This window comes from Mus caroli, chromosome 2 (assembly GCF_900094665.2).
Source record: "Mus caroli chromosome 2, CAROLI_EIJ_v1.1, whole genome shotgun sequence".
NCBI classification, from domain to species: Eukaryota; Metazoa; Chordata; class Mammalia; order Rodentia; family Muridae; genus Mus; species Mus caroli.
The window spans coordinates 9,768,824-9,794,450 of NC_034571.1; the positions used below are offsets into that span (position 1 = coordinate 9,768,824).

A 25,627-nucleotide genomic window follows, 5' to 3' on the forward strand; every position below is an offset into this window, starting at 1 on the left:
TATCTCCTTGTACTAAGGTCAAGTCTAAGTGGATCAAGGAACTTCACATAAAACCAGAGACACTGAAACTTATAGAGGAGAAAGTGGGGAAATGTGATATTCCTAAGGAGCAGACTAGTCTAAAATGCAATCAATGGGAATGTGGGAATGTATACATTTATATAAACATAATATATATACACATATGATATTTATATGTATCATATAAATATAAGAAGTAATAGAAATGTGCACACTCCAATATATATATATATCTCCTATACATAGTATATAACATATTTTGTATATCATGTGGAAAACATGCATATAAATGATTAACACCTAATTTTAGGTCATAAAATATAATGTTTGCCAGCAAAATACCTTGAATGACTGAAAAGTATTAATAGTTGGTAGACGTGATTTCAAGGTTGCTTTCTATTTGCCCAAACACTACCTTTTGCACTGTGAAGGTGTTGTTTCTGTTAGTCTAAATAACAGGTCATCATAGAGTAGCAAACCATATGGGGGCTGGAGAGACAGCTCACTAGTTAAGGGCGCTTGCTGCTATTTCAGAAGATGAGAGTTCAGTGCCCAGCACCCATCATTGGAGATTCACATCCATCTGTACTTCCAGTTCCAAGAGATTTGATTCTGGCATATGTGGGCACTCAAAGATATATGCACCTGCACATATACACATACATAAATAATAAAATAAGTCTTAAAAGAAGATGTGGAAATCCATTTTAGTAACAAAAAATGCTAACATGACATTTTATATTATGCTTTGAATTTAAATGCATGATCTTATTTTATGGAGTATGTTATATGTAATAATATACCAATTTCATTCTGGAAAAAATACACTTTTAATGTCATTTGATTACAAGTTACATGGTCATTATAGAAATTTTAAAAATGGGCTGGGCAGTGGCAGCATATGCCTTTAAATCCCAGCACTTGGGAGGTAGAGGCAGGCAGATTTCTGAGTTCAAGGCCAGCTTGGTCTACAGAGTAAGTTCCAGGAAAGCCAGGGCTATACAAAGAAACCTTGTCTCGAAAAACAAAACAAAACAAAACAAAACAACAACAACAAAAAAACCCCCAAAAAAAACAAAAAAAAAAAAAGAAAAGAAAAATGTAAAAGTACAGGGTCAGGCTAAAAAAATAAAATGAGAACAAAACAAAACAAAACAAAACAAAACAAAACCTTAGTTCCCAATCCAAGAGGAAAGATTAGTCTCTTCCATTCAGTTTTGCATGTACACCCTATTAACACTTCATTAAACAATAAAGTAAAATTGGGTAAAGTTTTTCACAGCTTTAAGTTCTTTTCTGCTACTCAACCATCTTGTATAATTAGATATGCGCCACTGTCCTTAAACATTGTTCATCGATTGTTAGTATCTTCATGGAAGTCTCATGTAGATAGTGTGATATTCATCTGTTGGGTCAGTTGGCTCTCTCCTGCATTTAACCATGGATAGACACCATGGTATGAAGACAATGCTCAGACATGATAATTTCTCTGTATCTTAGGCAACGCCCTTAGGATAAACCCTTGAAAGTAAATTCTTATTCAGAAGTACATAATTTCAGGGCTTTCGTCTATGTATTATTTAAGTGCTACAACCAACCTTCATGGGAATTTATATTCCCCATGGCAGTATAGAAGAATGCTTGTCTCCCATTACTACAAGCAACCTGCATGGGGATTTATATTCACCACGGCAGTATCTAAGAATGCTTGTCCCCCATTACTTCTTTAGCACTTAAAGCCCACCTCAAAAATACCTCTCATTTCTCATTGTTATACATTGCCTAGTTTTGATTGGTACTTTTTTGATTACTAGTGAGCTTTTGCCTTTTTATATCTTTATGCTTCTTGGGGATATTACCTCCTAAAAAAAAATTAAATGTTTTGGCCATATCCCTATCTAGGGAGCTCATCTTTTTGAAAGAGAAATTTCTTACAAACCTTTATATTGGTGTTTTTACTAATACGTTGCTGTTAATTTAATTGTCAGTGACATCTTCCAACCAATTGTAGTGGCATTGGTCTTCCTTCTACAATTTCCCAAACTTTAAAATGATAATTAAAAAACTTCATAGCAAAGCAAACTCAGTTCCTGTAAACATCATATCATATAGACGTTGAAAGAGGTGATGGTAGCTGGACCTCCCTGCCCCTGCCCCCCCTCCCCCCCGAGTCCCCTGCAGACCCTTGGTAATGTGTTCCCAGGGTATTAATCAGAGATAAGAATCTGAAATGCAGTGTCCACTGAGATAAATTCATGACCAAGTACTTCAAGGCTCCCCCCTCCCCCCCACCCCCCACTCTGGCTTGCTTAGAACACAGCTTAGGTACAGCTAGCTGGGAAATGAATACAGCAGAGGAAAGAGGCATGTCCATCTCCGACTGCCCATTGAGAGTGTATCTGTGTATTTCATCTTACCTGTTTTTTGTTGATAGGTCTAAGAGTAGCCCACAACACTTGTGTTTGGGTTTATTTTCATCTCCACACCCCGCTGCTAGGGAGGGGGATAACTGCTCACTGTGGATTCTTAGTAACTGGCTGTTAAGTGACTCTGCCAAGGTAGTCTCCACATCGGGTATGATATGGATTGTGTACGTTTGTACAACTTCTTTGTCATTGGTCTCTTAGGAGAATGCTTTGATGTGAACAGATTCACTCTCGACACGCTTGAGTTTGTCTTCTTCCTCCTGTTTCCCAGCCCTTGTCTAGCAGACGCTGGCACCAGTCATGGCTTTGTTTGGGGAGATAATGCTGCTTTCCAACATCCTCTGGCAGTCTCCTAGACCCTGGTTTCCTCTTCCTTCCTAGCTTAGAAACAGTCTCCAAAGGAGAAGACGACAAACAAACAAACGAAAAACCTGACACACTGACGTGAGAGGAAACTAACTGTGATTTAATTTTGTATTTGTTTCATGGTAAGGTCCATAGATTATCATCTACAATCAATAACATTAGAGGAGGTAAAAAAAATTGCAGAGGGGGGTGGAGAGAAGTAATAAAAAAATGTGCACACCCCAATACTAGGTTATTTATTTTTTATTTTTTGTCAAGAAGAAACGTGTGATATAAATTCAAGATTTTATTAAAATCATTTGGAAGTTAAATGAACATAATAGCTTGGCGGTGAAGGAAGATTTTTAATAAGGCACAATAATGAGTTATATGAATAAACAGAAAGAATGAAAAGTGTTAACTGTGACATTTAAGCGGTTACATGATTTTAATTATTCTTTTGATAATAAGCAGCCTTGTGACGTTTATTCAAGGGACTGAAACCTGTGCCTACCATGGAATTTGCAGGAGAATGAGAGCTTTGTTTTCTGCCTTTGGCAATTTTAAGGAAACAAATGAGAAGGAATGTAAGAATTTATAAAAACTGCACCACCTACCACAAGAATTTCAAAGGTGCAAAAGTCAGGCTGCGTTCAAGCACCAGGAGGAGAAAGGGAAAAGGATTTTCTTTAAAAAAGAAAAGTAGGCACCAGCACGCTGTATTCATTTGCAGGACAGAGCAAGAAGGCTGGAGGAAGGAGGCCAGAAACCAGTGTGTGTGTCTGCTCCTCATTTGTTCTTGGCTGCTAGGGGTTTCCGGCTGATCTTTTTTGATTTGTCGTTATTCTTCTTTGGAGGTTCTGGGTTCGCTTGCATGTGTCTGCCGTAGAGGCTAGAGAGAGAGAAAAAGAGAGAGAGAGAGTCGTGAGCTTTGTTTAAGTTCCCTTAGGAAGAACTTTAAATATTCAATCACCAGTAATGTTCTTTTTATCCGGCCCCATACACTCCAAGAGTTGACACTTTTACAAATGCATGTATAGACATGCACATATGTGCATACACCCTATGTGACAGTGTTCTGGTGGACAAGGTTCTTGGTACTTTACACCTTTCCTGGGCAGGGAGAGGGAAGAAGGGATCCTCAGGACTGTGAGAACAGGTTGTGTTCACAAAGCCCTTTCCCAGTGACATTCTAAAATTTGAGGGTGTTTAAGTCTACAAGGACAAAGGACCCACTGAACTGGAGACACACTACCATTCCATGAAAAGTGAGCAGCCATGCTTGGCCCGAGAGCCCAGTGGCTAGTTAACGTGACAAAGAGCAATGGTGTTGGAGATCACGCTGGCTGCTCTTGTGTGATTGATGGTGTGGGGATGGCCACCACACATCAATGCCACATTAATAAGTACCGCTGATTAAATGTTGACAAAGTGCCCCACAATTACAGTGGATGGAATCCATTGCAAAAACGATTTCACTGCATGGTGGATAGTAATTAATCCATAATTTATGAGTAATTCTGATTAAATAAAATTAAAGCCACTATGAAATAAATAGAGCTCAGCCTTAACTCCCCTTGATATAACTGTGTTTTCCAGAGAGTCCTATGCGTATCTCAGCTCTCAGTATCTCTAGAGGAAAGGACTAGCCTTACTTGAGTAGTGGCACCTACTCTCTCCTAATGGAATCAGTCAGCCAAGAGATTCGCCTCTCTGTGTAAGTAGCGACCTGTTCTAATACCTACTCAGGGATGCACATCAATTCATTTAGATGTTTGTGTGTGTGCATATTTAATGATTATTTTATTACTGTACAGTGCTAAGGAAGGAGTCCAGGGCCACAGGATGCTAGGCAAGTGCCTTGCCACTAAGATACACACCTGACCCTTCCTGCCATTTTTGATGCTAACACTGTATCTAAGCACAGTGTGGAACACAAGGATGCTCTCGATTGGCATCAACACTGTGGCTGACAGGCTGAGGGATGGGGCCTGGCAACTGGAGTTATCTTCTTGGTAGGAGGTGAGCCAGGCACTAGTGTTTCAGTGGGTAGCACGATGCTCTCTCTTTTGTTGTCTCCCAAGTGTCAGTTAGAAGCTGGTTGTTCCAACAGTGGCGATGGAGACATTTGTCCTTACAGAGCTGAGAGTTCCAGGTTTACAGGTCATAGGAGATAGGGGGTGGAGCTCAGAGTCAGGCACGGGGACTGCTCTATTGGCAAAGGGGACAGTCATTTGCTTGCATCCAGGTTACAAGGGAGTGTGTTAAGCTCCACAGCAATTAGAAGCTTAGGAAGCGCTGTGCTGACATAATGGTCAGAGTGGCCTAGACACCTGGGGTCCTATAACCCAGAAAGAACTAATGTTTTTTATGGAGCACAAAGCAAGTCCAGCCTTAGTTCTGTCACCCAACTCCCATGTTGTCAACACTGCTGCCTATGGATTTCTTGGCCAGCGTCTCTCCCAGAGACAAGCAGAAGGGTGGGCCAAAGCAGAGCTCTACCCTTCTCCCCACTTAAATTTGCACATTCAGAAACATACTGTTCTGCCTCTGCAATCTCTTCCCCAGAGGCTGTTTCACCAGAGGCCACAGATTTCATGCTCAGGGGCTCCAGGCTCCCCCAGAGGCCTCTTCTCTCTGAGGTCCTCTCGTTTAGCACACAGCCAACATCTGACTTTGTTCTGTTTTCACAAGGACACCCCTGGACACCCCTGATCTCAGGATGGGCGGTTACACAGCTTTCTTATGTCTTTCCCTTGTTTTACAACTTCTTATCCCCATACAGGAGAAAGACACCACATGCTTGAACTCAAGATGACACCAGGTTTAAATGATTATCAAAACCAATAGAGACAAAGCAGTTCATTCATATGTGTTCTAGTTTAAATGCGAAATTCCCTCAAAGGCTGTGTTTAAACACTCGATCCTTAGAAAATCGCACTGATTTCCTGGGGGGCCTGGGAGACAGGTCTACAGAACCACTGAGACATAGGCCTAACTGGAAGATGTAAGCGATTAGGAGGAGGTCTTTAGAATTATGGCCTAGGTTAGCATCTGGTCCCGCATTGCTTCCAAATGTGCCCGAGCCATAGCACAAGGTTTTGATGCTATGCCTTTCACATCATGATGGATTGGTATTTCCTGAAGTCAAGAGACAAAATGAATCCTTCCTTCTTTAAATTGTTTCTGTCAGGTATTCTGTCATAAGAATGAGAAAGGCTAACTAATATAACATGGAATTGCAGAACTAGTACAGTATTAGGAAAGGCATGTCAACAACAAGAGGTAATGGAGGGTTAAAGAGAGCTCAAGTTGAACCAGGACTTGACTGGCACGGCCTGAATGAGGTGAGCCTCAAGGGCAAGCAAGAGATTCCCTAGAGGGGTGGGGATCAAGAAAAGTCAGTTCTGAAAGAGATGCAAAAGTCGTGTAGCCCTCAGCAAGGCTTTCCTTCCTCTAGAGAAAGAACAGGAATGCTCTAGTGTTTGAACTGCAGCCTTTGGTACACCGTCTGCTCCGCGTGTGCCTACATTTCCTCGGGGCTTCATAGCAAGTCACTACAAAGGGGTGAGCAGTCACTGCAGATGTTTCAGAGTTTTGACCTTTGATCAGTGTAGATGCTGGGCAAAGGATCGGCAGCTTTCACACCCATCCACCTGCCCTTACTTTGCCATGCCTCAGTTTCTTCAACTGTGAGTGATTTTCCTTACAGGGTAGCTGTATGCTGGGCATTGCAGCATGTCTATTGGAAGTAGGCAGAGAACACTTTTGAAAACTAGGGATTATGGTGTGGAGTTCTACTCAGAGTTATTAAATAAAGGTAACCACATGACCACCTTATTTCATTAGGGATTTTCACTGAGAAATAACATGCTATTTTCTATAAACCACAATGCTCTAGACACCCCAGAAGAAAGATTTTGATTCTCTTTGAAGAAGGCAAGCATGGCTGAGCTAAATGCATTTGCCCCACTTCCTCAGTGAGTCACTGAAGGGCTGGATGACGCCTCTGTCCCCTGTGTGATCCTTTAATTCTTTCAGCTATGTGGGCAGATGATAGTCAGTCTTAACCTAAGCAGCTCTCCCCACTGAGAGATGAGGTAGGGCAGTAACGACATGTATCTCAGGATCCAAGTTCTTGGGTACCATTCTTGGCTGTACTGTTTATTATCCAGGGCAACCTCCATTTGCTAAGTGTGACAGACAGATCTCTGGTCTCTCTCACAATTGGTGAGATCACCCTAATCCTTCCTTTAGGCCCTAAAGGACAATCCAACCTTCCCTACTTGTCTTGTTCATTTCTTCTTCTTCTGCACCTGACCAGAGCCCAGCCATCCCTCAGCCCTGGGCACTCTTTGTCACTTCCACGACAGCACATTCCTTCTGTGCAGCATCCCACAGCATCCAAGATGGTGGGTCCCTGGAGAAGAGTACCAGCTGTGTACTCCTCTTTGTCCTGTACACCACTCAGATTCAAGTGCTACACGGCCTTGGGACTGTCACTAAGTCACCACAGTCTGATGCTCTCATCCACAGGATGAAAATGAAAATTTCCTGCAACCTTGGAGGGCTCCAGGAAAGATAGAGTTAGACACGGAGAAATGATCCCATCCATGTTGGCACATGATAGATGCTGTAATGGCGGTTGCCACCTTTAATATCTCACAAGACTCATGACTCAGGTTACCTAGGCAGCCCCCGTTCTCTCTTTCTCTTTTTCTCTGCCCTCCCCACCCCCACCTTCCTCACTGCTACACCAGAAGTATGACCTGGAATCAATGTTGTGTCCATGTGCCCTTGCGTTCCCATTCTGGAAAAGACTCCAACAGGCACTGCCACCTGGCTATGTCAAGTTGACAGTGGTGATAGAGAGGACAGGTCAAGATTACCCATGATGATACAGCTACTTTCGGGCAAAATGCTCAAGCATGTTGGAAGATGGGGGTTGGGGGGTGTCCCTTTTCAAAGAGTCCTAGAAAAAATCTCAATTGTGAAATCTGAAGTTTGTAGAGGATAAATGGGAGATGGTTAATGAGTTTGGAAAAACAAAGAAACAACAAAAACCCACGCAACAAAGGACACTCTAAAGTGACAGAAAAAGGAGCCATTCGTTTCTCTCAGAAGCTGATGAGCAGGCCAAAGTCAACGTCAAAGGCACAATCAATCTGTGGATGCTCTAAGAACCACCTAGCTCAGAAACACAAGGGCCCTCCATCCTTATTTGGGAAGACCAAGACTAAAAGGAATAAGCTATGCTGGAGTGACCAGCGGAAGATGCTTTGTGAGAACCATCTCCAGGGCAACCATTAGCAAAAGGTACTGCAGACGGCCCTGGTCACCAGGCCCTACTTCTAAAAGCATCTTTACTGATGCATGTTATTGAAGCAGTTGTACACCAACCAGACGAAGTTCAAGAAACTGAAAACTACTACCTTTTAGTAGGAAAGACTGAGTAGCAATGAGTTCCGGGCTAATATATGAGATTATTTTGCTATCAGTATTTTTAGTAAGCACGATGTGATGTTTGAGTTCTACAGAATAACAACACTTTCAGCCTTAAAAACCCCACACATTTTCTTGCATTGTTAAATCCTACAGTCTTCTTCTGTGACCATCTCTTTGTGTGCTGTCACATGAAGACCACTATCTATGGACCACATAACTCCTTCCAGGAGGTTTTTCTCTCCTGGCTACAAAGCACTGTCCTGGAATCCCCTTAATACCCCTCTGGAGACTTCTTTTGTCCATTGCCTTTGCTTTTATTTGCTTGTATCCTCTTCTATAGTAAGATCATCTGTTTTTATAGCTCCAATGACGATATCAAGGTTTCCAAGTCACTGGCCTCTTCAAGCCAGCTGGAGAATCAGCTACAAAATGTAGCAAAGTAGTCAAGAGCCCCCAAGGAGCCTCCTCCAAGGAGTTCTAACCACATACTGGAAACCATCTATCTAGAAAGCAATCAATCTCATTAAGACAATCTGGGGAAAAAGTTGAGGCTAGGGCGATGCTCTGTGGTTAAGAAGTGCTTTCTTGGAAAACGTAAGTACAAAAGTTCAGGTCTCCCGATGGAAACCCATATAAAGGTGGCCTAACTAATTCCAGTAGTTAAAAAGGAGGTAGTGGATCCCCAGTGCAAGCAGGTTAACTAGATTAGCTGAAATACAGAGATCTGAGCTCAACGGAGAGAACCTGTCTCCACCAATAAAGAAGAAGATCAACCTCTGCTGAATGCCAACCCTGCATCTCCATGCATACACACACGTATATTAGCCCATACACACGAACAGACACCCACACATATACACATGCACATATTAAAGAGAAAAAAGTCACTAAGGCAATCTGAGGCCTGATAATGGTGTTTAACCAGCTATCATTTGGTTAGGCATCTGGGTTTTTTGTGTTTTTTTTTTTTCTCCTTTGGATGATCTGTGTTTTATTTCCAGAATGCTGGTCTGGGTCCTATCTACAAGTCAGTTCTCAACCTTCTTTTGAGACTTCCCCAGTTTTCTGTTCTTCCTTCAGCCTCATTCTGCCCCCAGGAAGCGCAGTGGGGTTTACTTGGCTCTCACCATTAAGTCCTGGCTGACACAGTGACTCCTGCCCCTGACTCATTATTTTAAGACATTGGCAGAATGGCTTGATGACACCATGCTCATTGCACTGTGGCTTCCACATCCTCATTATTCACTGTCACAGTCGCCCTTCTGATTCAAATGAGAAAACTGACGCTTTCCAACTTCAGGCTTGGGTCAGCCCATACAATCCCTCCAAAGCTCAAACCTCCTAAGTTATCTTGTCCTCAGTCATCTCCAGCCTTGTTTTCTCAATGACAGAGCCATGCTTTCTTTGTGAGATTGGGGAATGCAAACTTCACTTCTTTTGTATTCTGTAGACCCAAGGCACATGAGAAACACATTGTGTGCTGTGTAAATATTGTGTTTCAGAATGCCAGGTATACTGAGGTGCAATATGCTGTTGTGAAGTTGTTTGCTTGTGTCATATGCCTCCCTACTGTTTTGGGTGTTTCCATGAAAAGAAAAGAACAAAATTTAAAACCTGAGTAGACGGCCAGCAAAAATAATGAGAAGTAATTTTGGTTATAATCTGTAATCTGATGATAGAATGCTAAATTTAACATCACTGCAAATAAATCTGTGGACAAAGTGTGAGGCCCAGATTATTAATAAGCATTCGCGATATTTTTATTTATCCCATCTTGCAGCTATGAGGGACTGGTGACAGAATCTTAGCACATAAATTGCTGAGTTCTAAAGAAAAAATATAACTATTCTCCAGTTCCTAAGAGAAGTCTCATTAATTCAAAATGCTATGACTTTTTTTTTCTTCCTTTTGAGAGATGCTTCAACACAATCTCACTAGTGGCAATATGGGTATTTCACCTCTTCACCATTATTTCTCCCAATGTTCACTGTTCTCAACACAGTGTACAAAGAATGTACAAACATAAATGTGTATGCAGCACCTAGAAAAACTGCCCAGAGGAACACATGACGTTATGCCAAAATACAACAGTTAGTAGAAGGCAGAATTGATAACACACCACATACTCCAGCCTCACTCTTTGCCCCACTGGAGGGGAGAAGAGTGCATTCTGGGCAGAGCAAAGCCAACAATACCAGGCACAAAAGATGCTCATTAAACTTCATCATCCTGTCTACTCTAATGATGCTTTTACTTAATAAAAATTCCCTGAGCAGTCTAGAGGATATTAGGCAAGGCCTTTGGTTATGTATCAGAGGTCTGAGCTGTCACCAGCGAGCATGCAGTTCAGGAGCTATGTTCCCTGGGGAAGGAGCAGAAACAGCTCTCACAGAATACATGCAGAGAAAATCAATAGCCGCAACTTGCTCCGCTGCTTAAGCATTTAAGAAAATAGGTAATCCTTTTAAATTAAACTGCAAAGTGCTAAATGTGGCGATTTCCAAATTGAACTCAGAGGTGAAAGAAAAGCAGCCAAGGACACTGAGAAGTTCCCCTTCTCTGATAAACATTCTATCTGGAGAAACTTTTTTTTTTTTTAATGAAAAGAAAGAATTCATAAACATGAAAAGTGAAACAAGGAACTCCCATTGTGAGGGCCGTTTATTCATTTCAAGATTATCCTTCAAGATCACCACTAGGAAAACCCAATACCTTGAGTCTGGCTTTAAAAGTTAAATAGTAATTTTCCAAAGAGATTTTGGAACATGGAGAACTAGGTGCTAATAAAATAAAATACCACGAGCTATTGTGACATTTTGTTCATATTCTATAAATCACCTTAAACTTCATGTTCTGCCGACACAAAATTACCAAGTATATGGGATTACAATAGTTGGACCAATACTGAGGTGTCACTCCAAAACCCAAATATATGGGAAATGAGATTGTCCTTTGTTTGTTAAATGATAAATCAACACAAAGTGAATTGAAGCAGGAACATGACATGTCACCCAAAATAGCACCATCATTGTCCCTAGGCCAGCGAGCTTGATAGTAAAACACACCCAGAGAGACAGAAAGAGACTGTGCACAAAAACAGTGATCATCAACTGAAAACGTGGGTTCAATATAGGGAGTGGGAGAGCTCTATACCTCCAGAAAAAGGCAGCAGGGACCAGAGAGCTGTATTCTGTACACATCCAAGAAGGATGCTACTCCTGTCTGCAGTGAAGCACTGGTATCGTACAGTGCTGATCTTGCCCTGCACACACGGGCCCATGCCTGATTGCCCCAGTCCCTGGTTACCTCCCCATGCTCTGCAATCACGTGTAATGGTTAGGGTTACTATTGCTATGATAAAATACCAGAACCAAAAGAAATTTAGGGAGGGAACTCATGCAGGGCAGGAACCTGGAGGCAGGAGCTGATGCAGAGGCCATGGAGGAGTACTGCTTGATGGCTTGCTCCTCATGGCTTGCTCAGCCTGTTTTCTTCCAGAACCCAGGACCAGCAGCCCAGAGGCACCACCCACAATGGTGGGTTTTTACTGAGTAAGAATGATCTCATCAAATGCTCACTAAACTAAGAAAATGCTACACAGCTGGATCTTATGGAGACTCCCTCTTCTCTGATGATTCCAACTTGTATCAAGTTGACATAAAATTAGGCAGTGCAACTTCCCTTCCTGATCCTACCCCAGGCTCTTGCTACCTTCTAACTATCCTCCTGTCTAGAGTGCTTCCCAAATTTTTTCCTAGAAAGGTACCGTTACCATGTTCGCTGACAGATGAAGACACAGAGAATGGGAAGCTTAAATACTTTGATGAGAATATAGCCAACTCTGGGGATGCTGCTTGTTTGGGGGGAGGTCACATGACTCACATCTCAGTCTTTGTCTGTCACCTTGGCTAAGCTAACTGGATGATAAATGAGCAGGTGGTCCATGACAGCCAGCCAGAGAAACAGGCCTAGGGACCAAAGAAATGACCTGTCTTTTTTGTTTTACTTAATGAATAATAAGAGTTCAGATCAGCTGGTACCCTACACTAGCCTAGTGTGACAGGGGACCACATAAGAGAGAAACTGTCATAGATAAAGCACAACTGAAAGGACAGAGAGACACTGTGTCCAATGACACGAGTCCATAGACCACGACATGCCTGGAATCCACAGGCTGATCTTACTATATGACTGCCTCTTCCTCTTAGGCTTAGCATCAAAGTAAGGCTGTGTGCTGACACAGTCACTCATTGATGCTTCAAAGTATGAATTCCCTAGCCAAGTCTTCTTGGCCAACATTTTCATTGATGACATAAGCTTCCCTTTTACTGTGTATCACAATAGTGTTATGTTGTCTATATGATTACTATTGCTTCTTGCCTCATCTATTAGAAGACTAATACATAGAGGGTGAGAACCCGCCTGTCTACTTTAGTACCCTCTTTACCTGGTAGTGATGGTTAATCCGATTTAGACTCATTAGGAGATAGTGCTTAGTGTGTTAGTGGAACTGTGTCCAGAAAGGTTTTACTGCATAGGAAGGACCCATGTTAAGTAAGGGCAGCACTATCTCATGAGCTGGGGTCTTAAACTGGACAAAAAGGGACCACTGACAAAGGCGGGTGAGTGTCACGGTTCTCTCTTTGTTTCTTTATCCATAGAGATGTGATCAAGCATCTCATGACTCTGTCACCATAGCCTTGATCCACTCCTACTGTCAAAGCCTTCTCCACAATGATGGGATGTTCCCTCAAACTGAGCCAAGACAAGTCCTTCCTCCCTTAAGATGATTCTTGTCAGGTTTTTAGGCAGAGAGAAGAAAAATGTCTGATATCCGGTAGTATGTTATAGACACACTGTAAATGTCTGCTGACTGAATGAAAGCAGGTGTAACATAAATAGGATAATCAAAAGCATTCCACTGTGACTTTCCAGATAGATCACGAATGTCTCTGGGATAAAAGGATGTCTAAGTTACTTTTATTTGTCAAGTTTCTGGGCCTAGTACCCAACAGTCAGCAAAAACTATCTTACGGAGAGGATGATGGTGGGATATGTATGTGATGGAGAACTGTTCAAAGGAAGCAGAGGGTCTGGCAGGAACCAGAGGTTGGGTATAACAGTAATATGTCTGTGTCTAGTGACCTAATTCTTTCAGCTAGGATCTTATTCTTAAAGGTTTCACAGCCTCCCAAATTGTGCCGTCACATGGGGGAAGAGGTGGACCATAGCAGAGCCTGTGGGCTCACTCCAGCACCAACCTATAACATGTACTTTGTCTATGGAGCTTACACAGCACTTCAGTCATATGAACTCACTTAACCATGAACTCACTTAACTGAAACTCCACAGGGCTGACATCGCAAAGGTCCGCTGTGTGTTAGATTATATTACAGCATGATTCCTGACATGGAAAACAATGCTGTATTATTTATATTTTTCCTCAGCATTGGGTGATGTAAATCACTTCCACTTACAAATCATTAAGATACAACCAAAGCAAAAGAAAATTTCAGTAATTAAAACCAAAATTTCTCTGGCTACAGAGTATATATGGTGGTTTATCCACAAGGCTACTATCCATAGGACTTTAGCAGAAGCAGGAGGAGGCAGCTAGTACCTTCTGCCTCGGCTCTGGCATAGCCAAGCTCCTCCTGCAAGCTGTGTTTCTTGGTATGGTCACTGGCATCTCTGAAATATGGTAAATCAGGTCAATGTTGCTTCTTCATCTAAGATCCCAGCTTTTGAGCACTAGCTGGTTATGTGAAGACTTTAGCAGCAAGGGATGAGTGAAGATCTTGGTGGACAAGGGGATCTGTTGGGGGTAGAGTGAGGTATTTAAGGTCAAGGCATCAACTGTGACAGGAATCCTGTAGATATGACAGCTCAAAAACAGATGAACCTCTGGATTTCGCCTTCCTTTAGTCTTGATTTGCATATTTTGACTTTTAAGGGAAGAAACATCCTCAAAAGGATGTTTGTAAGATACTTCCTGTCTTGATACACTCTGAAAATTGTTTATTACTCTATTTTTGCTTTGAACTCATATTTTAAGAGTCTCTGAGAAACTTACAGGTTAAAGAAGAAAAAAGGATAGAAATCCTAGAGGATTATAGGTTAGGTTGGCTGCACACCAAGATCTGTTAGATCCCAGGCATCAACTAGGAGCGTTGAGGAGACGCAGGGAAATAGTGTGAAGAAGGGCTAACTCTCTGGACTTGGCACTTTGTGGCTGATGCCCCAACAGGCAAAAGCTGTGGCTGTGGGTGGGCATGAAAGAGCTGACACTTGTCACAACAGCCCCTTTGAATCCAAGAAGCTCAAGTGCTTCATCGAAGAATCTCACCCACAAAACACCCCTGGAAGGTGTTAGAACATTCCATGTGCAGATGGTGAATGTGAGGTGGAGTAAACGTGTAAGGTGGAGATGCCAGAGGCACAGGCGGTGTGGAGACTCCTCCCAGCTCAATATGATGGCATGGGACAGAAGATCTTAAAGGGAACACACACACAAGAAGAAGCATGCTAATACAACAGCCCACATTCCGGAGCAATTAGCTCCAGCTATGGAGGTTCTGTAGAACAGAAGATAGATTCTATAGACCATGAGATGACACCATGGTCAGACTTCATGAGGGAAAAAAAACCTTGAAATGATCTTAGACACATATTAAATCTGCTTTGTAGATCAAGGCTCACTACTTTTAAATCTCTGTTTCTTAGTGAAGTATTTTCTCCACAAACCTCAAATAAAAAATGAAAACAAAACAACCTGAAAATTAAAAGAAAATTAAAACAACTTATTGTCTATATAGATTAGCCATGCTTTATTCTGTGACAATAGGTGGCATATGCCTCCAAAGCATATTGTTTCTCTGTCTGTCAGTCTGTCTAATCCTGACAAGAAGTGCGTTCTTAGGGGGTCACTTTTAATATATATACACACACCGTGCATGCTCACGGGCATGTGTGTGTGTGTGTGTATGTACATGTACAAACATGCTTGTAGATATGTTGTGTGCAGGAGAGGCCAGAGAATAATCTTGAGTATTGTTAGTCAGAAGTCATCTACTTTGTTCTTTGAAACAGAATTTCTCATTGTGATCTAGAGTTCAGAAATCAGGCTAGGCTGGCCTGCTAGTGAGTCTTAGAAATCTTCCTGTCTCTGCCTCCACAGCAGGGGTAGAAATGCATCCTACCCTGGCTGGCTTTTTATGTGATTGCTAAGAACTGAACGATACTCATGCATCAAGACCTTTGAGAACTGACCCCATATCCTCAGCCCTAACACATGAATGCACAATAAGCCTTGTTCAGTTTCTTTGTGGAATCTGGTTTGAAGCAGAGAGCCTATATATATTTAGTACACTGTATGCCTTGAGAGAGAAGAGGTCAGGGGATAAGACATCTTCCTACATGTTCAGTACTGTATGGAAACTAACTTATAGAAGACTTGAAGAAGTTCTTCTGAAAGTCATCTATAATTCTTGGTGACTGTGTAACCTTGAACAAGCCACTCAACGTGAGAGGTCTTTCTCATCTGTAAACTTGAGATTAACAGTACATATCTTGTGGGGCTGTCATAAGAGTGAAATAAAACCAAGTACTGAGTATTTAGGAGACACTAAACAGGTACTGAAAATCCAAGCTGCTGAATGTGCTCAGAATTGGGGGTTGTCCATTCTAAACTTGGGCAAGACCACAGAATTGCAAAGATGCCTTATGTTCGTCTGTACCAAGTTTTACACAAAACACAGTTTCTTTCCAGAGAGATATTTTAAAAGATGCTGTATTATGTATGCCCGAGGAAAATAGGAAATGGTGGAGGATACACAGAAGGTCCTTAGAAATAAAACAGCTAACAGGTTCAGTCACTCGTTGGGATTCCTCTTCACTTAGTAAGGCAAGCCCACCCTAGTCAGTGCCAAAGGCACTCAGGGAGTCCACTGTGCAGAAGGCTCTGTCCAGGATTCTGAATGGGCAGCATGCCAGTACTAATTGACGACATGAGGAGGGGATTGGGCACATCTTCTGTCCTCGTCTTGCTCCAGCCCTCCCATTCACAGGCTGAGCTGTTCTAGAATCTATTCAGAAGGGACCCACATTATGTAAGAGTCAATAATCTTTATGGTAACTCTGCAGTGAAAGTGTCATTTGTTGTAATGAACACTGATCATAAGTTAAGCCCCTAGCTACTCTCTCTGTTATTTTTCATTATACTGTTCCTTGCTCTGTTATATTTCAGGAGTACTGAGGGAATTTATCCAACTCTGCCTGCTAGTCAGCTCTTCGTTACTTCGATTCCATTCTGCTGAGATGTACTGCAGCAATTTGCAAACACACAGCTTCCTTAGGAAATGCATCAGACTCTGGTTATGTGTTCCCCTCTGCTGATGCCAGCAGGCACTCTTCCCTCTTCTCTTTTTTTTTTCCTGGTTATTTGTCCCCTTAATTTGCCATTTTCCTCTCTATTTATCTCCCACTCCATTCACAGTACAGTTCTCTGGGCCCAAATCTGAGAGTATTAACAATGCGTTACTAGGTATATTTTTTTTTCCAGCAGTAATAACTCTTTGTTCAATTCAGCACCAAGAATAATGTTTCTGAAAGCATCGCTGCCTCTCCTATAGCTCACACTTGCAAGCACTGCTCTGCTTAGATTACACGCCTTCCACCTCTTGCTACATCTAAAGACACGAATTCCAAAAGGCAAGTCACCAAAGAAAAGCTGGAATCATTCCTTTTTCTTCTCTCCTTTCTTCTCTTCTCCTCTCCTCTCCTCCCTCCCTCCCTTCCTTTCTTCCAAAAGTCAATATGAAAAAAAGTCATTTAGTTTGTTGTATTCTAGGCATGAGAGTAAAATTTCCATATGCCTCTACGACTTATACTCTTGGAATTGATTGTAAGTAGACTGAGATTCCCCAGGGGGACCACAGCACTGCAATGGCTTGGAGATCGCTGGCCAGCACAAAGGCATGGAGGCCTCATGGATTCATGTCCAGCATCAGCCCTTTGGCTACTAACACCAGTAGACTCTGTTGCTCTAACTGGGCACAGGGTCTGAGCCTATCACCGCCAGTCAACAAGCATAGTTAGTTTTCACTGGACTGCTCTTTACCTCTGTTTGCCAGGGTTCCAGAGAAGAAGTTAAAACATTAAAAATAAGAAGACAGCACCTAGAGGCATCCAAGATCTTGGCACTCCAAGGTGGGTAAAACTTTAGAGCAGATTCGGCTGGGAATCTCAGTCAATGAAATGAAATGTATTCAGGCAAGCATGCTTCAAGAATGGCACGTTCCTGTTACTATGCATTCTTCCTGAGACACACAACAGAGAAGCTGAGAAGAAAGTTTTATTACCATATCAGCGTCTCTTTAAAAACCATCTGAACAGCCCCACTCCCTGGACAGATGGCTCTTACCATCATGCAGACTTCCCTGGAGAGGAGAGGAAGCGTGTTTCTATGCTTGGTTCCCCTTCACTAGAGGTCATCCATGTTGGCCACTGGATAGCTACATTCAATTCTAGGTTGAGAACGGTGGCATGAGGGCAGTGTAGCTCTTCAAATTCTAAAATTAAAAGAAGTGGCTGCCAAGATGATATAGGACCTGACAACCTTATTTTGACCCCCAGGGCCCAGGTGGTCGGAGGAGAGAGCTGACTCCCTCGGGTTGTTCTCTGATGCACACGTGCACACTGCAGCATGCCCCTAACTGTCCCCTACATACACACTAAGTGTAGTAAAGAAAAAAACTACAGACACACTGCTCTCAAGGCCTCTTCTCAAAATGCAACTTTATCTGTTGTAACATTCCAGCAGGTCAGAGCCATGGCACCAGGTGGGTACCCTCAGATGTCTGGAAGGTCTCAGCTTTGTAAGTTTAGATTTAAAAGGTTAAAAGTGAAGGCTATAGAGAGTTTACACAGTTACACACAGATAACCTGCCCAAAAGCTGGCACTCAGTGAGAAGAGATACAGAAAAGCTAAAACTACCACAGCAGAGGTTACAGAAGAAACTTGTATCAAACTCAGCTCCCCAGGATGAATCTAAGTCTATGAAGGATGAGCCTTCATCTATGAGCCTGTCCTGGGAGCAAAGCTAAAGGTCCCTTGATGGGAGCACTTTTAAGTACTCTATAAGAGAGTACAAGGACTCAAGCAAGTCTGTGAAAGGACATGGGGAGCTGTGGGTTTCTAGACTCAGATCACTGCAGGAGATGACCCAGGGCACACTAGTGGTGGCTTAAGAGATCTGAAAATGTATGGATACAACTCAACAAACTGGCCGAACAGGTATAAAATTGCTAGAAAGCTGCACATTAATTTACTCATCCAGCTTGAGAAAAAAAGCCTTATTGTTATAAACACTCTACATACCGAAAAGTGGAGTTGGGGGGCAGGGAAGTTACTTCACAAACCCTTCAGTTACCAGGAAGTCCCCAAACTAGAATTTAATGTATCTTGATACATCAATGTCAAAAGAGACTTAGGTTTCCTGGGTGCAGACCAAGGTTTTTAGATACCTCATAGTGAGTGCTTTGGTCTAGGCACTATGATATCAGCAAACTGAGTGATCAAGGCAGGTGTGCACAGTACCCCAAATACCCTCTTAAACATCACCCCCAATGATGATGCTAGGTGGTATGTGCTTCCGTGTGAAATTCATACGCCGATGTGTGAGCTGTGTGTCACCAATACTGGAGGAGAGACTGAACACCTGAGCTGATATCCCAGAACTGGTCCATTATATCATTCATGGCCCCACTGGCTTATTTTTTTCCTCCCAGATCTGGGGACTGTCTATTGCTCTTTACCCATTGGGAATCTCAACCCCACTCTGTCAGTGCTCACCTCTTCTCAACTTGACAATTTCTGCCCAAAATTCTCAATCTCTCTTCTCAATTCCAACTTTGTAGACTGATGGGTGACCCTCAATGCTGGCAAAAAAGGCAGCCTTCCATCGCTTACGCCTGACTGTATTAATATAACTCTAGGGGAGAGTTCCAGAGCCCCACTAGATGTCCAGATAGACGAAAGCAATGTCATGACTATTTAGGAATGTTATCTCTTTCTCCTGTCCTTTCAACTTTACACTTCCCTTCATCCTGCTCATAGTGCTCAGGGGATGCTCTGAGCATCTGGATTAGCAGCTCTCTGTGCACACACCACAATTAGGTGGAGGTTCTCAAGGCAAAGACAGCACCTTATAAATCTCTGTCTGCTGAGCCTGGGCCTGTACACACAAAGTACACTTAACAGATAATTGTTCACAGGCTGATTGATTAAAAGAGCCTCCAGACTCACTGCCTTCCCAGGTTCATAAGAAGAAATATACCACGAAACTGAAGGTTACAGCTGGCTCCCTAATTAATATTTGTCACTTGGTGGTTCTTAATTAAGAAGTCTAAAATAAAGACCCACCTTTCTCCCATGCCAAACGGGCATCACTTTCATCACTATTAGATGAGACTGCAGCTTCATTTTTTGCTGCTTTTTCCCCCCTCTGCCTTGCCAGATGGGAACATTAGTTACACAGAATTTATTAATATAATAAACAAAGACAAGGGCAGAGACTTGGGGGAATTCAGGCAGAAGTAGACCCTTGTACTCTTTCAGCACAAGCTTTGCATAGAAGGTGAACGAAACCTTTTTGTCCTCTTTTTAGGAGTGAGTGAGTGGTGTTTGAGGCAGGAAGCAGACTCTGTTACCAATACTGATGGCTTCCTGTCCCTCGGGGGCCTTGTGAAATCCCCTGAAGTCTCTCCTTGCATAGTCTCATGAAAAGGTCCACTGGACCTTGCCTCCTGAAAACACTGGGCCACTCACTTTTATAACTGGTAAAAATGTCAAAACTTACCATCTTCCAAACATGGTAGCAAGGCAGGGTCCCCAGTCACTGGAAACCACACTATACATTCTTAGGTCAGTGCATGAGCCTCAGTGGTTATCAGTGTCCTCTAAAGAGGAAATGGGCATCCCTATGCAACCAACACCGTTATCCTCATTATCCTTCTCTGACAATGCCTTCTCCTATTCTCAAAGATGAACAAATTAGGGACAGCAAGATGGCTGAGTAAAGGCACCTGCCCTGAGTCTAATGATGTGAGCTTGATCCCCAGGGCCTGTACAGTGGAAGGAGAGAACTGACTCATAGCACAAGTAGCCTCTGTCATCCACATCTGGGCCCATGGCACACACATACCCACTTAACACACCACGAGTGCATTCAAAATAAATTGGCTAAAATGTAATAAAAAAGGATCTTAATTGTTGGATATCTTTTTTTTTTTCCTCACTTACGTAATGTTTGAGAAAGTGGTTCAGGATGAAGGAGAGGTGGGTGGGTAGGATCGTCACAGTAGACACATTCCCTTCTTATTATGGTCCGCTCTAGCTCACCATCAGGGAAAAGAGCTCCTACCTGGAAGTCACAATGAGTTTGGAAATGGGCTTAGCTTCTCCTAGGTTGGGTGATGTGGAGAAGGAGAACTTCATGATTTGAGTAAAGGGATTCAACATGATTGCACTGCAGTGTGGAGCATTAGGCGCCATGTTCAAGGAATGCAAGGCATGGAGGTTAGGAAACCATGGGCACATACCATTCCTTAGTCATCTCTTCTCGTAGATGTTCAAGAAGACCCACGGAATTACCTGGTTTCTACTTTGGCGATGATGGTCTATCCTAATTGACTCAGGAGGGCAGAATGGTGGGTTACATCCAGACTAGCCTGAATTCACTCATTTTTGCCTTTGTGCCTTTGAGAAAGACCTGAAACTTCCTTCAGTTGCTGTATCTGAACTGAAGCTTCTTTTAGTTGCTGGTGTCTACACTTGTTATGTTTATATCACCGTGACTACAACACCTGACCAAGGCACTTTAAAGAAGGGAAGCATTATTCCGGCTCATGGTTTCAGAAGGCTTCAATCCACCATGGTGGAAATGCGCAGTGGATATCAGTTCATGGCACTACGAGCGTGGGGTCCATTCCCACCGGTGTGAACCAGTATACACAAAACAGATCAGTCAGTACTCAGGGGTAAGCATAACACAACCTTAAAAGGCTTGTTCCACGTGACCTATTCCTTTCATCCAGCCCTCCCTTCTGGTGGTTCCTGTCTCACAAAATACATCAGAGAATAAGCACTTAAAGCCTGAGCCCGTAACCTCCCCCCTACTTCAGGTTCAAACTGCCAGAGCACCATTGTCTCACAGGATGGCTATACTCTTTTCTAGACTTTCTGCAACTCTCTAGAACCATTTATGATATTGCAAGGATTTATGGAATGAAGATGTCTTTCTGGAGCAAGACACTGAAAGGTCTTCCAGGTTGCAGGATATCCCAGTAGCCAACTAAATATCAATGTGGACGAAAACCCTGCTTCTAATTGCTTGGCACAGTCAGAAGGATGGGAGTGGGGATGGGGAATGGAATTATAGAATGTAAAAAAATAAATTAAATATAACATTAAAAAAGAATTTAAGTTAGCAGAGTCTAAATGTCTGATATATTAACACAAAGCATTTTCTACCCATTGTGCCCATAAACTAGTCATTCAGAAATGGAAATAGTGGGCAAACTGAGGTGAAGCCGGCCTTTGTTTTGTTCACTCTGGGGGGGCCTTGCCAAGAGTTGCTTGTCATTGTAGAAAGTCCTGTGATGGACAGTATGTCTGCTTATAGGATCGGAGTCCTTCATGATTCATGTCTCCAACAATCTGCAGTTAGAGCCGACAGACCCCAGGATTTCTATGCAGATGTAGACATGTATTTGTCCAGTTCCTGAGTATAGCCAGGAGCAACATTTATCTACTGAGCGCAACCAATGATACCCTCATTAGATGTGGAGTGTCAGGCATATTATTGATGTAAACTGTATCAGGGTGAGAGAGGAGAGACCAAGGTATTCGTGACAGAAGGGAATCTAAAAGGTTGAAGGGGAGTGGCCTTTTTCTGAGGGATGCTGGGATGGTGCAGGGAAGAGAGGTACCGAGCACAGAGTTGCACACAGCAACTGCTCAGGAAACATGGCCAGTATTAACATCACCAAGATTATCCGCAACCCTCCTTTCTGCCTCATATTGCTTGACAAATCGCTGGCAGAAAAATGAAATTTACTTTCTGCCTCTCTGGATCGTCCATCCAGAAGTAAGGGAAGCAACAGTGAAGGGCATCTTGTCTGAATTGGAGGGAGATGGATCACGCGTGGCAGAGAGCCCAGAAGGGAGGGAGATGATTCCCAATAGTCCTGGTAGTCAGAGGATACTTCATTATCCTGTCCATTACAAACCACTCAAGACACATATTTATTGACGACAATCTGCCAATTGATTAAACAACTCAATATATGAACCCAACTTCACATTAATTAGTAGTTTGGAGAACATGATCTTAGAAGCTAGGGTAGATACTTTTGAAAAGTTTTACATTTGCCTTTGCTTTAACCTTCTATGAACTGCCACACATAATTTATGCCCTTCTAAATAAGTTACATTTCTGTTTACTTGTTAAATAGACTAAGCCAGGGTGCAAGAAGTTTCACATTAGTTTTTTACTTTGTGCTACAAAAAATGTGGGTTTAATAAATGGCTCCGGCAAGCAGGCAGGGAAGACATTTGCTGACACCTGATGCGCATACATTCTCAACAACAAACAAATATAATTAATTATGCTACGCTGTGCACACATGACTTTCCACCTTGGGGCTGTGGCGCTCCAGGGGGACAACGAGGCTGCTGGCTTATGCTCAATGTGGGAAGCTTGACAAAACTAGCTTCAAATATATGTTTCCCTCTTCTCTCTTTTTATTAATTCCTTCATTTTATTAATTAAGTCTTAAGGTGTGACCTTTCAAAATTCCAACAAATTCTCCAAAGGGGGTGGTTCTTTTTTCTTTCCATTTAAAGAAGAGAATTAAGGTAATAAAAATCTTTTTCAGCTTTTCTTGTGCTTGGGTGGTGTCTAGTGAGTTCCATTTGTTCCTCAAATGTTTGCTTGCTGGCCAGAGCACAACTCACATGGTGCAGTGACACACTGAGTGTTTGCCACTGTCCCACAGAATGTCCATCAGTAAGGGGCTGGGAGAGACGGCTCAGTGCTTCAGGCACTTGGGCAAGAGGACTGGAGTTTGGATCCTTACAAGCCACGTAAAAGCTAGGCAGGTGTGGCGGCCCACCTAGGATCCCAGTACTCTAGAGGTAGAGTCAGGAGCCTCAAAGCAACTTGGCTCATTAGACGAACCAACCAGTGAGCTCCAGATTCAGAGTGGACCCTACTTCAGAAATAAAGTAGAGAGCAATTAAAACCAAAAACCAAAAACCAACTGATGTCAACCTCTGGCCTTCATACAGGCACTTCATATCTGTAAACACACCTGCACCCAAACATATGTGAACATACACACATACCACCACTACTACACCACCTACAGACACACATGTAAACAAATATACAAGAATGTACACCTAGGAGCCTTGTAGACATACAGAGCTTGCCAAACTGTAGCATATTCTGGAACTTTTACAGCTCTTGTGCATGTGTACACTAAGGGTCTCAGGGGACCATTTGCATTTCACACACAATACCAAGTCCTGCTGATGCTGTGCATGAGACCCAGTAAGCTTGGCTCTACTCTTTTTATCCCTTTCAACAGAGCCACGGTGCCCATCTGGATCCATACCCAGGCTGTTACTGCAGATCCCTTCAGCAGATCTAGGACACACAGAGAAGGACTGAGACTTTGTAAGCACACAGGGATTTCCTCTCCTGTTCATAAGGTGGAGAATTGAGGTCACCGAATTGCTGCATAATAAGATTTCAGATGGTGGAGAGTGACTTGAGTAATATGCAAAGAGAAATTAGATTTAATAAGTATAATCTTCCCCAAATTCCTGTTAGGCTTCAACTACTCTCATCTTGGAAACAAGAAAAAGTGTTGCGGAAGCCAACCCTAGTATAACTGAAGAAGTTTCAGGGATGTTGAAGGACTCATTAGCACATAGTTGCTTCCTTGAGCACAGCCTGTTCTGCCGGATGCTATCATGTGTATATACCTGTTGATGTCTCTGTGTAAAAACTCCCCAGGAATGGTGTTTGACTAAAAGGGTCCGTGAGTCTCTCATAGAACTGGGGAGTTGCTACCTTGCTGTACTTCAAGCAAAACCTAAAAGGAAGTGTATGTTTCTTCCAGACAGGCTTACCTGATGGATGCTGACTGGGTGGTAACAGACAAATTCTTAAATTATTTTTTATCAGTCAGTTATTTAATAAGAAATTATATTACTTATTGTCAAGAGAAGGAACACATTAAAAATGGAACACATTAAAGGTTTTTCAGTGTTTTTGTTGACTTGTTAATTAAATATTATTCCTGAGTGTGGGCTTGGAATTTTTCTTGTCTCCAAGTGCTGCCCAAGCAAGCTAGCCCATTTCTGGGGGAACCGATTAGGAAGTTTTGGGGGTTTTCTCTTTAATTTCCTACTTTCCTAGTATTGTCTGGTCATTGTCTGCCTTTTTGTTTTTTAAAGCAGTTTTACAAGGGATGTGAACCAGCCTCCCAGTGACCAAGGGTCTGTTTTAACAGAGCCAGCGACATATAACTTGCGTCATACAACTCTGTGAAGTCTCTACTGGCCTTCACCTCTATGCCTCATTAATGTTAAAGAAAAGAAGCAGGTGATACCAAAAGCCAGCTTTAGACAGCCAAGCCCTAACCCATCCATCCCTTTGTGTTCTGGCTTTACTCACTGCATGGGCTCACGCTACAGGTGTGTTTTAGGATTTCTTTCGCAGTGGCCATGATCCATTTAATTGAAAGTAATTCATCCCGGGTAGCACTTGCTAGCATAATTCACCAACCTGGGACACAGTATGCAGTTAAATTAGCATATAATCAGACTTACATACTCTGCAAAAGTGTCATCTCACATTTAATCAGCACCAGATTTTTTGCTTTGCATCAAAATATCCCAAAATGCAATCTCTTCTTTACCAGGAAGTAATAATTATTTAACTGGTTCTTTAAGCTGTTCTTCATACCATGGGTTCAATAGCTTCATCTCTCATTTAATGAACTCAAGATGTTATTGCTTTCTGCTAAAATGTTTTTTCTCCCTGTTTCATAGTTACTTACCTTTTCACCAACAACAATAAATATGTTTGTATTTAAGGAGCTCTATGCTTCCACTCACCATTAACATCCAACTGACTGCCAGCAAATGATTTCTGATGATTAATGCAGCCACTACAAAGACAAATGTGGTGTCCATGGGAGGAGCAGAAGCAAACTTATTTTTTTTTTAAATTTTTTTAATTATTTTTTTAATTTTAATTTATTTTTTATTAGGTATTTTCCTCGTTTACATTTTCAATGCTATCCCAAAAGTCCCCCAT

The 25,627-nt window shown here is 42.4% G+C and overlaps 1 protein-coding gene across 1 annotated transcript in view; it reads right to left on the reverse strand.

The window, feature by feature from the left end:
* Nucleotides 1-3,038: 3,038 nt before the first annotated feature.
* The window catches only part of Rsu1 (Ras suppressor protein 1), a 188,558-nt gene continuing 165,969 nt past the window's right edge, over nt 3,039-25,627 (reverse strand). Inside the window, exon 9 of the mRNA XM_021149442.1 lies at nt 3,039-3,684. Coding sequence (XP_021005101.1) covers nt 3,582-3,684 — 103 coding nt within the window. The 3' untranslated portion in view covers nt 3,039-3,581. The remainder of the gene's footprint in view (nt 3,685-25,627) is intronic.